The 13,265-nt window shown below is 62.6% G+C and overlaps 1 protein-coding gene across 1 annotated transcript in view; it reads right to left on the bottom strand.

Annotated features, from left to right (window-relative positions):
* Positions 1-190: 190 nt before the first annotated feature.
* The window catches only part of LOC119860648 (myomegalin-like), a 142,516-nt gene continuing 129,441 nt past the window's right edge, over positions 191-13,265 (bottom strand). Inside the window, 16 exon segments of the mRNA XM_043491179.1 lie at positions 191-1,108; positions 2,724-2,775; positions 3,251-3,297; positions 3,930-3,964; positions 3,966-3,983; positions 3,985-4,068; positions 4,694-4,712; positions 4,714-4,835; positions 5,384-5,610; positions 6,898-7,005; positions 7,120-7,329; positions 9,235-9,359; positions 9,653-9,800; positions 10,392-10,511; positions 11,153-11,284; positions 11,601-11,849. Of these exon segments, the coding sequence (XP_043347114.1) occupies positions 946-1,108; positions 2,724-2,775; positions 3,251-3,297; positions 3,930-3,964; positions 3,966-3,983; positions 3,985-4,068; positions 4,694-4,712; positions 4,714-4,835; positions 5,384-5,610; positions 6,898-7,005; positions 7,120-7,329; positions 9,235-9,359; positions 9,653-9,800; positions 10,392-10,511; positions 11,153-11,284; positions 11,601-11,849 (1,859 nt within the window). The 3' untranslated portion in view covers positions 191-945.

The raw sequence follows: 13,265 nt of genomic DNA, 5'->3' as shown, positions 1-13,265 counted from the left end.
TCTCCCCATGGGAATGGCTGTGGGGGAGGGTGAGAGTGCCCTTGAGGCTGCCTGCCCCTCAGCAGCCTTCGTTGGCAAAGCTGTGGGAACAGCCTGGGTTCCAGTGGAAGGGGAGTTGGGATGGAGGGAGGCAGCATTGCTGACATGCCACTATTCATTAAGGTCCTTGGAGGATAAAGTCTACAGTAGCCAATGGGCAAAAAAAGTTTATTGGGGACTCCCCCTGAGAGGGAGCCCTGCATTTCTTACAACTTCATTTCTTCCCAAAGTTGGAGCCACTCTGGGCCCATGGGAAGCCTGCCTTAGCCCAGGGCCCCACCATTCCCCCCTGGGTTACACTCAGTCACTATATACATATCCTACATATCGCTAAGCAGCAGAAACAAGCACTGCTCTCTAGGGCTTGTTTTCCTCAGAGCAGGGTGGATAGAGCCTCCCACCCCTACAATAACAGCTGCATCATCAATCACCTAGCTTGGAAGGAAAACAGCTCACAAGCAAAATGCTCCAGGTCCCATGAGCAGCCACCTGCCCAGTCTCCTGCTTGCATGGACTCAGCAGCTGGCTGGAGGCCACCTGCCCTGTCTCCCTGGCATGGGCAGTGGCAGAGCACCGGTCTAACACACACGCATGGCTGTGAGGTTCCACAACAGAGGGAGTGTGGCAGCAGGATGATGGGCCTGCTAGGGGAGAGTGAAATCACTGGGAAAGCAGCTTCGCCAGTTACCCTGGATACATTTCCTAGCAGTTTAACAGTGATTAATCAAACGAGCATGGCTCCCTGGCCATGCGGTACGAGACAGGGCTGGTGGTAGCCCAGGGGCCAAGCCTAATACCGTCTACGGCTCGCTTCCATGCAGAGGGGTTCAGTGCCAGAGCTGCGCACCAATGTGGGCTTGCTGTGGGGGCACGGCCGTTCTTGCTGGGCCCTGCCCAGGAGCAATCTCAGCCAGGTTTGGTGCTCAGGAGCTGGGAAGATGAACAAAGCAGGGCCAGCTCTGGTCCTCCTGCCACTTTAGGGTGTCTGGGTGGCTCCTCTTCCTTCTGTTCTCCTGGCGGGCCAGAATCACGTGGCTGGGGTGCTGAGACAAGCCCCCTGGGATTTCCCCTGGAGAGAAAGTACAAGCCAGGTTGAAGATGGGGAGTGGTAAGCCATCAGATGCTACCCTCCTCTGCCACATGGGACTAGGAACCCAGCCAGGCTGGCACAGCAAACGAGCACCTGAGCCTGCTGGCAGCCCTGAGCCTGCTGCAGCATCATGGGTGCAGGAGGAAGGGGTGCCAGACTGGACAGAGGGATGGCAGGGACAAGCCTGCAGAGCAGAACCCAGGACACTCTGACTGTGCTTCCCCAGGCAGCCCCCAGCCGTGAATGTCCTGCCAGCTCCCCCCTGCATCCAGCCACTCTCTCTGCTGCTGCCAGCACTCCCCACAGCCCTGCAAGTGCTGCCATTTCAGGACAGTGGGCAGCTCTGCACCCGGCAGCCACAGAGGAGCAGCAGCACCAGCATCAGGCTGAGGTGCCTCCAATTCCACGGCTAGCCCCCCAGCTCTTTGCACAGCAGGCCAAAAGCCTCCCCTCCCTTCCTCTCCCCCCGCCCCAGTTCCCTGCAGGAGCCTGGGTGCATATGTGAGGCAAGGGTGCCCACCCCCCAGGCAGCCCGCCCACAAGAGGGGCAGGACCCTTCCCACTAGGAGCTCCACAATCAGAGGCTCGAGGTGGGCCATAGGGGCTCCACGCATGCCAAGCCAGGCCTCGCACGCATCCGTCAGTGCTGGTACTGTATATTTGCCGGCGGTAGAATTTTGGGTGCTGTTTGACTGTTATTCTTATGTCCTTTCTAACAGGTGTGAACAAAGCGATTGTGTGTTGCATCTGCCCACAGCCAGATGCAGTTTATAGCATAATGAGCAAAGATGAGGTAAAGCGTGGGTAGGAGCTCACTCCTCTCCCAAGCTGAGGTCAAACAACCAGTCGGGGGGGGAGGAAGGTGTAAGAAACACTAAAAGCCAAAGCAATGGTGACCCTGGCTGGAGCACCACCTCACTCCCTGCCCCTCCCACGGGGTACAGAAGAGGTGGTACCGAAGGCCCCAGACTCATGACCCTCCAAAACGGAACATGACCATAAATTGTAAGGGGTGGGACCAGGGGTGCGCACTAAGCCTGCTAAGGCAGGGGCACAGGGAAAAGCCTTACTGGTGTACACAGTGTGGATATGCTTGCCTGGTAACCCCAATAAACATCGCATTGCCTGCACTTTGGACTCTGGCCTTCTGCTTTCTGTCTGCGTGAGAAGAACCAAGGGAGGTCGAGGGGAAGCCCTAATAGCCCACACCCACTCGTCACTTCAATCCAGCCCCTCCCTGGCCCAAAGAGACACCACCACCAGTGGGGGGGGGCACCTCCCAGGGGAATAGGCCTTCCTCTAGCACCTCCAGCAGCTCCTGGGCCCTGCCCATGGCAGAGCTGGCCTGGAGCTGCAGGCATCCTCACCATGGGAGCTGGGCAAGGCCAGAGGCTCTGCCCAGCCAGGGCGGTTCACGCTGCACTGACAGTGCTTTCTTGCGTCTCTGCCTCGCCCTGCTCCCACCCCACAGCCCTGGATGGCACCTGCCAGACCCGCTCCGCCCTGCCCGCGTGCCATGCAAAGGAGGACAGCCCCTCCATCACTCTGCAAGCAGCCCTGCTGCTCACGGGAGGGCACCAGCCTGAGCCGTTACCTGTGCCGCTGGAGGGAGGAGAATTTGACAGAGGAGCCTGGGGCTTGCTCTTCTGGAGAGACTCAGGAGAAAGAGAGAAATGGGGTGAGACACCCCCCTGGGGACAGGATGAGACCCACCCCCCAGGGACAGTGGCCAGAGAGCAAACCCACCTGGGGATGGGGTGAGTGAGAGAGACCCCGTGGATGGTGGGAGTGGAAGGGGGAGGAACCCACTGCAGGGGTTGAGGGAAAGGATGGGACAGAAAGGCAAGGCCCCTGCCCCCCCTCAGGCTCCTCCCCCTCGGTCTACACATCGACCCCCACTCTCATCCCCCCCATGGCTCTGCGCCTTCTCCCATCCCCTCCTGCCTTCCTCCTCCCCCTCAGCCTGAGCTCAGCCCTATTGCACTCACCAGAGTCAGCTCAGAGCTAGGACCCTTCCCTCCACAGTCAGGCAACCCCCTGCCAGCCTCAGCCCCCTTGCCTTGGCGTTGCTGCCTCCCTTGAGGAGCGGGGGGATCCCTGAGGAGCCCTGGTCCTAACTCCCTCCAGGTTTGTCCTTGCTTTCCTCAGCACCGCATGAGTTTGGGTCACTGCAACAGAACGGGGGTGGGGGGAAATCAGAGTGGACACCGCTCCCTCCCGACCCCAGGGAGGGGATGTCAGGGTTGGCAACCGCTCCCCGCAAACCAACGGCAGGGTGTGGGGGCACGGTCATTGCAAGGATCCACTAGAGCAGCAAACCCCATGCTGGGCCCATCTACTTACTGTGCTCCCATGCTCAGCCCTATGGCCGGGGGCTCCAGCACAGACAGGACCCCCAGCAATGCCAGCTATACATGATGATAACAGCAGGTGGGCGGAGCGGGGTATGGGGGGAAACAGAGAGATGATGAGCCAGCTGGCTACCAGCACTGGTGGGGCCACTCTGCAGTGTCTGTTCATTATCATTTGGTTTGGCATTGGAGCCATGGCCCCTGCCACAGGATAGGGATGCCAGCCTGGTATGACTGACCCATTCAGGTGCTGGGTGAAGCAGGATGCTCCCATCCTCCAGTCACAGACTCCATGCGGGAGCCAAGTTCTGGGCCCCTTCGGTGGCATGTGCTGGTGTGTAATGACGGGCGCCGAGGGGAGTGTGGGGACTCTCTGTGCCCACCATTGCCATGGCTATGCCCACCTCCCGCTCCACCCCGCCGGCAGGCCCGTCCCACGGGGCACCTACAGTGGCTGACGATGAGTCTCCATGTTGTCCTTCAGGGCGGCAGGTGTCCTGCAGTACGCTCAGCTGCATTTCGGAGCAGATTCTCCTGCTCAGCTAACCTGGCCCTGAGCGCCAGGAGCTCGTCCTTCATTGCCTGCTCCTGGGCAGAGATGGGGGCACAGTCAGCAGGGGGCCCATGTGCCTCTGCAAACCACAGCCTCGGCTCCCAGACACCCGCGGGGCAGGCGCTTGCCCCCTCCCCTGCTTGCCCAGGGCCGTGGCTCAGCATCCCGAACAAGGTGGATTAGTGTGAACTACGCGCAGCCTCTGCTGAGGACGGACAGACCCTGCTCTAGGGGTCCACGCGCAGGGAGCCGGGCTAGCCCCTTGTCTCCAGCAGGCCCACAATGCGCAAGCCTCCCATACCGGTGGCAGACAGAGCGTCCCCTAGCCGCTGGCAGCAGCAGGCCCTATGCCTTGTCTGGGCTGGCCCTCAGTGTGCCAGACTGGGCAGAGCGATGTGTGATTGGGATGGTACGCCGAATCCGCCCGGGCAAGGAGAAACACCACCCAGCCCCTCCCATAGGAGCATCCAGTGGAGGGCTCCCCACACCCAGGAGTGCCCCATCACCCAGGCAAGCTCCTAATCCCCATTGTCTCACAAGATGCCTGGACAAGCCCTGCCCTCCCATCTGTGGGAGCCTCTGACTCTCGTGGCTGCCTGGGCAACCATGGGGGAGACATCGGCGATGATCTGCGACGGCTGCCAGGAGGGTGCCACTCACTGCGGTCTGGTGCGGGCCGCGTGGGGGCTGCTGGCAGGGCTCCTCTCCAGAAGGTGGCGAGCAGGGAGGCACACTGCTCCAGGAGCTGACGCAGGGCACTCGTGGCGCTCAGGAGCTGCCGGACGCTGCCCCGCTCCAGGGCCTGGCAGAGGAGAGACGACTTGTTGCAGACACTGCCCTGCAGCACAGTGGTCACAACAAATGTAGAGCCCCGATGCGCCTGGCTTTCACGGGAGGGCACTGCCCAGCACAACGGCCCAGGTTCCCAATAGCCCGTTGCCAGGCTGGCCCCCTATGCGCCAAAATAGCTCTGAAATCAGTCCCAGAAGTGATGGGGACAGGTCCCATCTGGCCCCCTTCCCTGGGGCCAGTGCCTCCACCGCCCTCGCACTCTGGCCAGCCTAGCAGTAAATGCCCCGTCTCAGGGCACCCAGCTGAGTCCATTGGGCAGGTGATGGTCTCTCGTGCACACAGGTCGGGACAGACCCCCATGATCCTTTCCAGCTATCTCCAGTGCCCCCCAGAGCCAGCGTTTCCCAGGAGATCTGGAGGGATCAGCCTGAAACGCTAGCTCCCTGGCCAGGACCACGAGTGGTGTTATGCAGGGCTCTGCCTGCTTCTCGCCTGATCCTTCCCTTCTCGACAGAGGGCAGAGCAGCCTGGCCCTTCCCGATGTCCAGGGAGAATTACCTCAGTGCCACGGGGCTCCAGGCTGGGCATGGTCAGAGCTGGCCGCAGGAGAGAGGCCATCTGGTGGACCAGTGTTTTGCCCTCCAGGATCTGCTGCTTCAGGGCATAATAGTCATCAACATGGCCAATGATCTGGCACCCTCCTTTGCTGGCAGACGAACCGCTTGTGGTGTCTCCCGCCGGTGCAGGGGCACACCTCCTCACCAGAGGGTCGTCGATGGGCAGCTCTGGAGCAAAGAGGGGTCAGCACTGCTGGTGTCCCTGAGAGCCCATCAGGGCTGCATTAGTCCAGCACCAAGAGGGGGGTTAGCACCAGTGTGTACATGGCCTAGGCTGACACTTCCCTAGCCCCTCACTCCCCATGTGCCCCCAAGCAGCTTGTTCTGTTTGTCCAGACAGTCCTAGGAGCAGAAGGCCACGATTTCCAGACATCACGAGGGAGGCTGAGTGCCCCCAGTTTTGGAAGCCCAACCTGAGCCACCTTGGGGGGCTGATTTCAAGCAGTGCTGGGCCCCCGCCCGCCCAAACCCAGGTCCCTTTAACGTAGCTCAGGCTGGACTCCTGCAGTCACCAGCCATCTCTGAAGCTCTCAGCCATGACCTTTCCCAAACATGCAACCCGCAGCTCTACATCACCCCAGCCTTCACATCGCTACTTCTCCAGGCAGCGCGGGGCCAGCTCTCCTAGCCTCCTCCGAGCTCAGCCCCCCGCTCGGATCCCGCCGCACGCCCGGCTCCGATGGGCCACCAGAACACCGTGCTGTGTGGCTCCCACCGAGAACCTGCCACCTGCAGATTCAGCCTCTCTGTGGGGAGGGAGAGGTACCGCTGTGGCTCTGCACTCCCCTGGTTCCCTGCTGGCATCCGAGCAGCAGGGCACAGCTCGAGATGCCCCTGAGACATGGACAAAATGCAGCATTCACCCAGGGGAGGGGATAAAAAGAAACACTTTCGTGCCTTGGCCTCATGACAAGGGGAATGTGAAACTCAGACCCAGGGAACAGGGGGGTGGGATGCCACTTGCAAAATGGGACCTGCATCCTCTTCAAATCCAAGGCTCCCAGAGCCATCTCCCCAGGAGGTGCTGGCCTCTCTCTGCTCCCTGAGGAGTCTCTGCCTCAGACCTGGAAGGTTTCTCTAGCTCAGTGGGTTTCAACCTGTGGCCCGTGGACCCCTGGGGGCCACAGACTATGGCTAAGATTTCCAAAGAGGTCCGTATCACCATTCAAAACATTTCAGGAGTCCATAAAGGGTGAAAACCACTGGGCTAGCTCAAGCAGGAATTCCTGAGGAGGTCTCCAGCCCATACTATGCAGGAGGTGGGACAAGATGGTCCCTCCCGGCCTTAACACCTTGAGTGTGACCAACTCCCTCCCTCCTTTGGGGTCCCAGCCCCGGAGCGCTCCAAGCATCCCGCCCTCACTGCCCATGGAGCCTGGCCTGAGCCACCCGCACTCCAGGATCCTCCACAGTGGTGGCCCTGCTCTTCCCCAGGCGAGGGTGCCCGTCCGTTACCTTTCATCTGGTGGGTGAGCGGGGCCGGAGCGCTAAGCAGGGCGGGCGGGGAGAGGGGAGCTGGGGAACTCATGCCAACATCCCGAACTGGAGGAGAAGAGCTGGAGTCTGCAAAGGCGAGGTGACAAAGGGTCCATTTACCAGGTTAATGGCACCTCTGCCAGGCATCAGGGCACCCGAGGGGCCAGCGGGGTCGCGAGGGGCTGGTGCAGCCTCTCTTACCTTGGAAGGGCTGCCAGTCGGGCATAGCCTGGTGTGCAGCGAAGAGAGGGGCAGCGCTTCCCTCCGGCTGCTGCCGTGCCAGCTGCTGCCTCAGGGCGCTGTTCACCTGGATGCCACGCAGCAGCTGCCTGCGCAGAGTTCGCACCTCTGCCAGGAGGGCGTCCAGCTCGCTGCTGGGAGGTGGTCTGCGATGCGCATCTCTGCTGCAAGCTGCCAACACACACAGCTGCTCTGTCACCAGCCGCACCTTCTACGCCCTGCATTCTGGCATGCTGCCCCCGCACTGCACCTGCACCCCCATGGATCCTCCCATGCCTAGCCCCCAAGGGTAGTGAAGGGCAGCCCTCAACCAGCCCTGGCTTAGCATGGTGATACGCTGGGGGCACGAAAAGGCTGCTCAGTGTGCTTGGCACCTGGCCACATCAGCGTGGGGTTGAGGAGCAGGGTGCAGAACGCCAGGGCGGTGAGAAACACGGCAGGGATGGGGTCACTAGCCCAACCCAGCCCAGCCACCGGTGGGGTCCCGGGGACAGAAATCCCAACACGCTGCAGTCTGGAGATGCACAGCCGGGCCCCCAAAGGACCCAAGCTCTGCCCCGCAGGACCCGGCTTGCACCTCAAGGTGTTCAAGGTGTTAATGACCATCCCCCCCCACTCCCGCATATTCCACAAACTTCCCAGCAGAAACCTCAGCTTTGTGTTCGACACCACGCGGGCGTGGGGAGCACAAAACCCCACAGGTCTGGAAATCAGCTGTAGGTCCATGAGCCTGGCCCTGGCAGGATCCCCAATGTAGGGCCTGTGCTGGGATCCCTCATGGGCTTGGGGACACCAACACCAACCAGCAGGTGAGCGACATCAGCTATCGGGGCGCTCAACCTCAGATCCATTGTAGCTGTCTGGGCATCAACCCACAGGCCAGTGGCTGCTGTAACGTCTGGTAGGCGCAGAGGCTGTTTGCCAGGGCAGCTTCTGGACAGCGTGGAGTGGGGAGGGCGGGGCAGGCGGGACAGATCATGGACAGGGTGGGGGCGAGGCTGAATCTGGACAGGGTGGGGTAGATCGTGGGGAAGGTGGGGGCGGGGCAGAATCTGGACAGCGTGGATTGGAGCAGGTGGGGCAGGGCAGATCCTGGACTGTGTGGGGGTGCGAGAGGTGGCACAGATCCTGGACAGAATTGGGGAAGGGGGGCAGGGCAGAGCCTGGACTGGGTAGGACGGGGAGGGTGGGGAGTCCCTGGCCCACAGGTGATCTAGGTGGCAGGCATGGGGTGGGGGAAACCCCAGGGGGAGCTGAGCTCAGGCCTAGGCAGTGCGGGAAGCAGCTTCCCTCCCCACACCTCCTGCGCCTGTATGGGCCATTCTGCACCCCACCTGAGGGACCATCTCTGGGGGCTCCCCACTGTAGGCAGGTGGAACCTTACCACCGCGGGGGACACAGCACGGGGCCCAGGGAGCTCAGGGGACAGGGCTGGAGCTGGCTTCACCCACCATGGCCTGATCCCATCCCATGTCCCTGTCCCTGCCCAGAGCAGCTGGCTGGCATGGGGGGCACCCCCTGCCCAGAGCCCACAGAAGCCTGAAGAGGGCAGCCAGGACACCCACCGCAGCACCAAACACGGTGTCTCTCACAAGGGGACAATGGGCAGGACAAACCGACCCATGGACAGAGCTGGTTATAAATCCATGGGGTTGCTATAATGGCCAAACACAGCGGAGGCCTTGGTGGACAGGCCCGTGGATTCCCAAGAGAAGCCAGCCCTGCAGTGCCACCAGGCGTGCCGCCCTGCTGCTGGGGCAAGGCTGGGTGTGTGCCCCCTGCCGTCAGTGCGGCAGAGCGGGTCCAAGATGGCGCTGCTGGGCTTGTTTGGGAGGACGTCAGTTGGTCAATTCAAGCACACCGAGACATGGGGCCATGCTCTAACCAGTAGAAGGTGCTGCCCCCGCTCCAGAGTCAAGGGTGGCACTGAGCTGCTCCAGATGGGCTCCCCAGTGCAGAGAGGGGCCTGGGCAGCAAGGGGGACAGCAGGGCCCTCCGGAATCAGGGCACTGAGGCACTGGAGATGGCAGAGCTGGCCCCAGCGCAGCAGACCGGGCAGGACAGGCTGGCACGTACCTGAGGAAGCCGCCTGGGAGGAGCCGGAGAGGGTCTCGTGGACATGCAGCTCGGCGCAGAGGGCCTGGCAGAGCCGCTGGTTCTCCTCACACTGCTGCTGAAGGCGTGGCACCGTGCGCTCCAGCCTGCAGAGACAGAACAGCCGGGGTCAGAGTAGCACGGCTGCACACCAGGGGCACAGCCACACGTGCCCCCCCCCCACGCCCCTCTCCTGGTGACACCCCCGTGACATCACAGCCCCTCCGCAATGGTGCCATGACAGACCCCAATGGGAGGGGACCCCGTGCCCCCGGGATGCTGCTCAGCTGGCCAGAGGGCCAGCCTGCGTGCTGTGTGATCGTGGCCACACCCCATACAGTGCCACGCCTCAGGCTCCGAGACAACGGGTCCCAGGGCTGCGCTCCCACTATCACCTCACCTGCGGTTGTTCTCCTGGAGAGCCAGCCGCTCCTCCTGCAGCTGACGGCTGCTCTGCCGTTGCTCTGCCAGCTCCTCTGCCAGCGTCCGGTTCTCCACCTCAGCCTCCTGCAGCCTACAGCGCGTGGCCTCACACAGCCGCTCCAGCTCTGGGGGGAGAGCCCCGTTACCCACCGCCCCAGGGGAGGGGAGAGCCCCATTACCCGCCACCCCGGGTGGGGAGGAGAGATCCCCGTTACCCAGGGAAGGTGGAGGAGGGGAGAGCCCCATTACCTGGCAGCTGGGGGGCAAAGCCCAACAGTAACGGCCAAGGTGGTGAACGGGGCTAGGCCAGGGGAGGGGCCACGTGCCTGGAGTAGGCAGGGCCCAGTGCTACATGGCAGCACCTGTAGGGCGCTTGATGCCCACAGAGGTAGGACTGTGCCCAAGAGGATGGCACCTGCCCATGCATCAGGCCTGCTCTCCAATCTGCATCTGCAGAGCGAGGAGCTGTAGGAGCCGCAGCCGCCAACAGGCCCCGATGGAGGGCGGATCAGGGCGGCCCCTACCAAAGGAGCAAGGCACAGCTGGTCTGGGGGTCTCCTGTGGTTCTGGGCCCCTAGGAGCGGGGTCTGCCCCACACGTAGAGAGAACTCAGATCTAGAGCCGGGGCTGGCACTGAGCGGGCTGTCCTTGGGCTGCACCTCCTGCAGCGGGGCTTGTGCTGGGCAGTGTGCAGTTGGCCACCCCCTGCCTCCTACCTCTGGAGAGGTGAGCGAGCTGGAGCTGCAGGCTCTGGTTCTCCTCCCGCAGGGCTCGGGTCTCGCTGCTCAGTGGGGATGCAGACTCCAGCCCCTGGATGTAGATGCTGGTGGGAGACCCTGGAACAGGAGCAACCGTGACATCCGGGGCAATGCTGCCAACGCTTCCTGTGGGAGCCCCTGGGCCTCTCCCAGGGTCTGCACCAAATGCCCACTGCTGTGTCCCAAGGCTGGCCATGGCCAGCTCGCTGGGAAGCCCTGGGCACTCCACCCCAAGGCTGGCTACCCACCCACCCACCCACACCAAGCAGGAGGAGAGAGGACGGAGCGGCTGTGGAGAAGAGACGGCTTGGCCCCATGAGGGGTCCCCTGCCAGAATCAGGCCCTGGGAAATGGGGGCAGGGAGCGGGGTACAGAGAGCTGAGCCCCAGCCAGATCCCACCCTCCCAGGGAAGCAGGTGTGCCTGCCCACCCGGGGGTTTGCACTCTAGAGACTTGAGCAGACAACAGCGCCCTTGAGCACCTCCCTGCCCCACACCCTTTGGGTACTGGGGTTGCCAGATACCCCACCCAGATCCACACCCTGTGATTTTTGGGTACAGGGGTTGATGGGTTCCCCCCGGTCACTCCCCCACACCCTTTAGGCACAGCGAGTGCTGGGTTCCCCCCCCACCATCATTCCCGCACACCCTCTGGGCACAGAGTGTGCTGTGCCCTGCCCACCCTGGGGGAACGGAGCATCCTGAAGTCCCGTCCCGTACCATTGCCCTTGGCAGTGGCGGCAAGGCGGTTCTCCAGCTGCTCCCGCAGCCGATCGTTGATGCAGATGGACTCCTCCAGGCGCTGGCGCAGGCTGCGGATCTCCGCCAGGTGTCCTTCCAGCAAGTCAGCACCTGCACCCGCCAGTGGAACAGAGAACTGGGTGGGACGCCAGGGCTCAGTCGGGAGCAGGTCAGGAGGGCACGATGCTTCCTGAGCACCAGGGCCATCTCCCTGCGTGGGCTGGCCCCTGGCCCCCACGGCCCAGGGAGCAGGACGAGGGTAAAGGAAGCCGGTTACAGAGACAGGCTGGGGCTGCTACAGGACGGAAGGCACACGGCTCCTTTCACACCTCCCTCAGGACACCCACCAGACCGTGCTCCCTACAAAGGCACAGTTCTGCCCTCCCCCAGCCCATGGTTCCTCCCATCCCCGCGGCATGGCTCTTACCAGTCAACTTGTGGCTGGCCGGATACCCAGAGGGTAAGTGCCCATAGAGGGTCCCCGTGTGAGGCCGGGCCCAGAGGGGGTTGTTCTCCGGGAAGGCAGCCCCTGCTTTCCTGTCCAGCTGGGTGGAGCTCTGCAGCGGGCGAGACTGTGGGGCAAGATGGGGAACGTGGAGACAGCGGGAGGTGCTGGCTTCCCCAAAGTCGCCAGCCAGTGGCACTGGTTTGACTGGTGGTGCGGCAAGAGGTCCCCCTAGACAGATGTGGACAGAGGTGGGTCCGGGGCCCACAGAAGGGCAGGGCTGCGTGCCACCCCAGGGATGAAGGCAGGACCTACCCCAGAGAGACTGCCCAGAGGAAATGCCCAGACAGGAAGACCCCGAGTGCACATGTCCAGCTTGGAGCCACTCGTGGCTCTGCTGAGTGCCATCCAGGGACGCCTTCCCCACTTGCTCCAGGCCCTGGCAGCCCAAAACACTCACAAATGAGACACCCCAGGGAGTCCCCCAGTGCTCACAGCCTCCCCACTGATGCAGGACCCCAGACAGACAAGTGTGGATCAGAGCAGTGCATCCTTCGCCCCTGTGCTGTCAGCCAGGGCCTGGACTCCCAGGTTGGGGGTGGGAGGGTTTGCTCTTCTTGCAGGCTCTTTGTTGGCCCACTGGCCATAATCCCAGAGGCAACCTCAGCAGCCCAGATGGTCAGTGCCTCTGCCCAGAGGCCTGTCTGCAGACCAGGGCACACTCACAGATACAAAGGCCAGAGGGGACGAATGCTACTGTCCATTCTGCACTGCTCCACAGCCAGGCCAGAGAGCCCCCACGCCACTCCTGCATCCAGCCCAGAAGCCATAGGAGTGCTGTGCCCGCTAGGCCCTGTTCTCAGTACAGCCCTCTGGCATCCAACGGCAGAGCCCACGTCACACAAGGTGGGGCAGCCGACATCCCCGCTGTGAAGTACAATGCCTCGTGACACGCACGCCGCAAAGCGCCGCAAGCTGGAGCAAGCCATGGCACCGACCCACAGGGCACTGGTGGGCACCAAGCTGAGCCAACACGCTGCCATGCATCGGCAAGGGCTGGGGATGAGCAGCAAGAGACAGAGGCCGGGGTATTGGGCCAACAAGCCAAGAGCACACGGGGAGCCCTGCGCCTTCCCAGCCAGCCAAGCGCCAGCCTGCATTGGGGCGGCATCAAACACATCAGCAATGGGGCTGGGCAGCTTGGAGGAATGGGGGAAAAGGGAGACACCCAGGGTCAGTCCGATCCAGGCCGGCTCAGATGGGATATGCCCCTGCAGTACCTGTTAGGTGAAATGAGTCAGGGGGTCTCAGCGCAGATCCTCGTGACCCTAGCCAGCCTCCCCACCTCAGCCAGCACCAGCTGGCCCCACCACTGGCTGTCTCGGCAGAGGAGCCAGTTGCTGAGCTGAGCCCTTCCAGAGCCAGGCTGGGCACATGGGCTGGGGCTCCTTGGCAGACGCCAGGCATCCCTGGGCTCTAGCATCTCCAGGAGGGTTTCTCACGTCCTGTCGCTCCCTAGCCTGAAACCCACTCTGCCCAGCTACGTTGGGGCCTGGCATGATTCCTCCATGCACTATAGATCTGTAAGGGGGTAGGTCCCTCTCTCAGGTCCTATCGCCCCCCGTCCAGTCTCTGCACTATAGATCT

This window comes from Dermochelys coriacea, chromosome 8 (genome assembly GCF_009764565.3).
Source record: "Dermochelys coriacea isolate rDerCor1 chromosome 8, rDerCor1.pri.v4, whole genome shotgun sequence".
Classification (NCBI taxonomy): Eukaryota; Metazoa; Chordata; order Testudines; family Dermochelyidae; genus Dermochelys; species Dermochelys coriacea.
The sequence above is the reverse complement of the archived record's forward strand: the minus strand, read 5'-3'. Positions and strand labels throughout refer to the sequence as shown.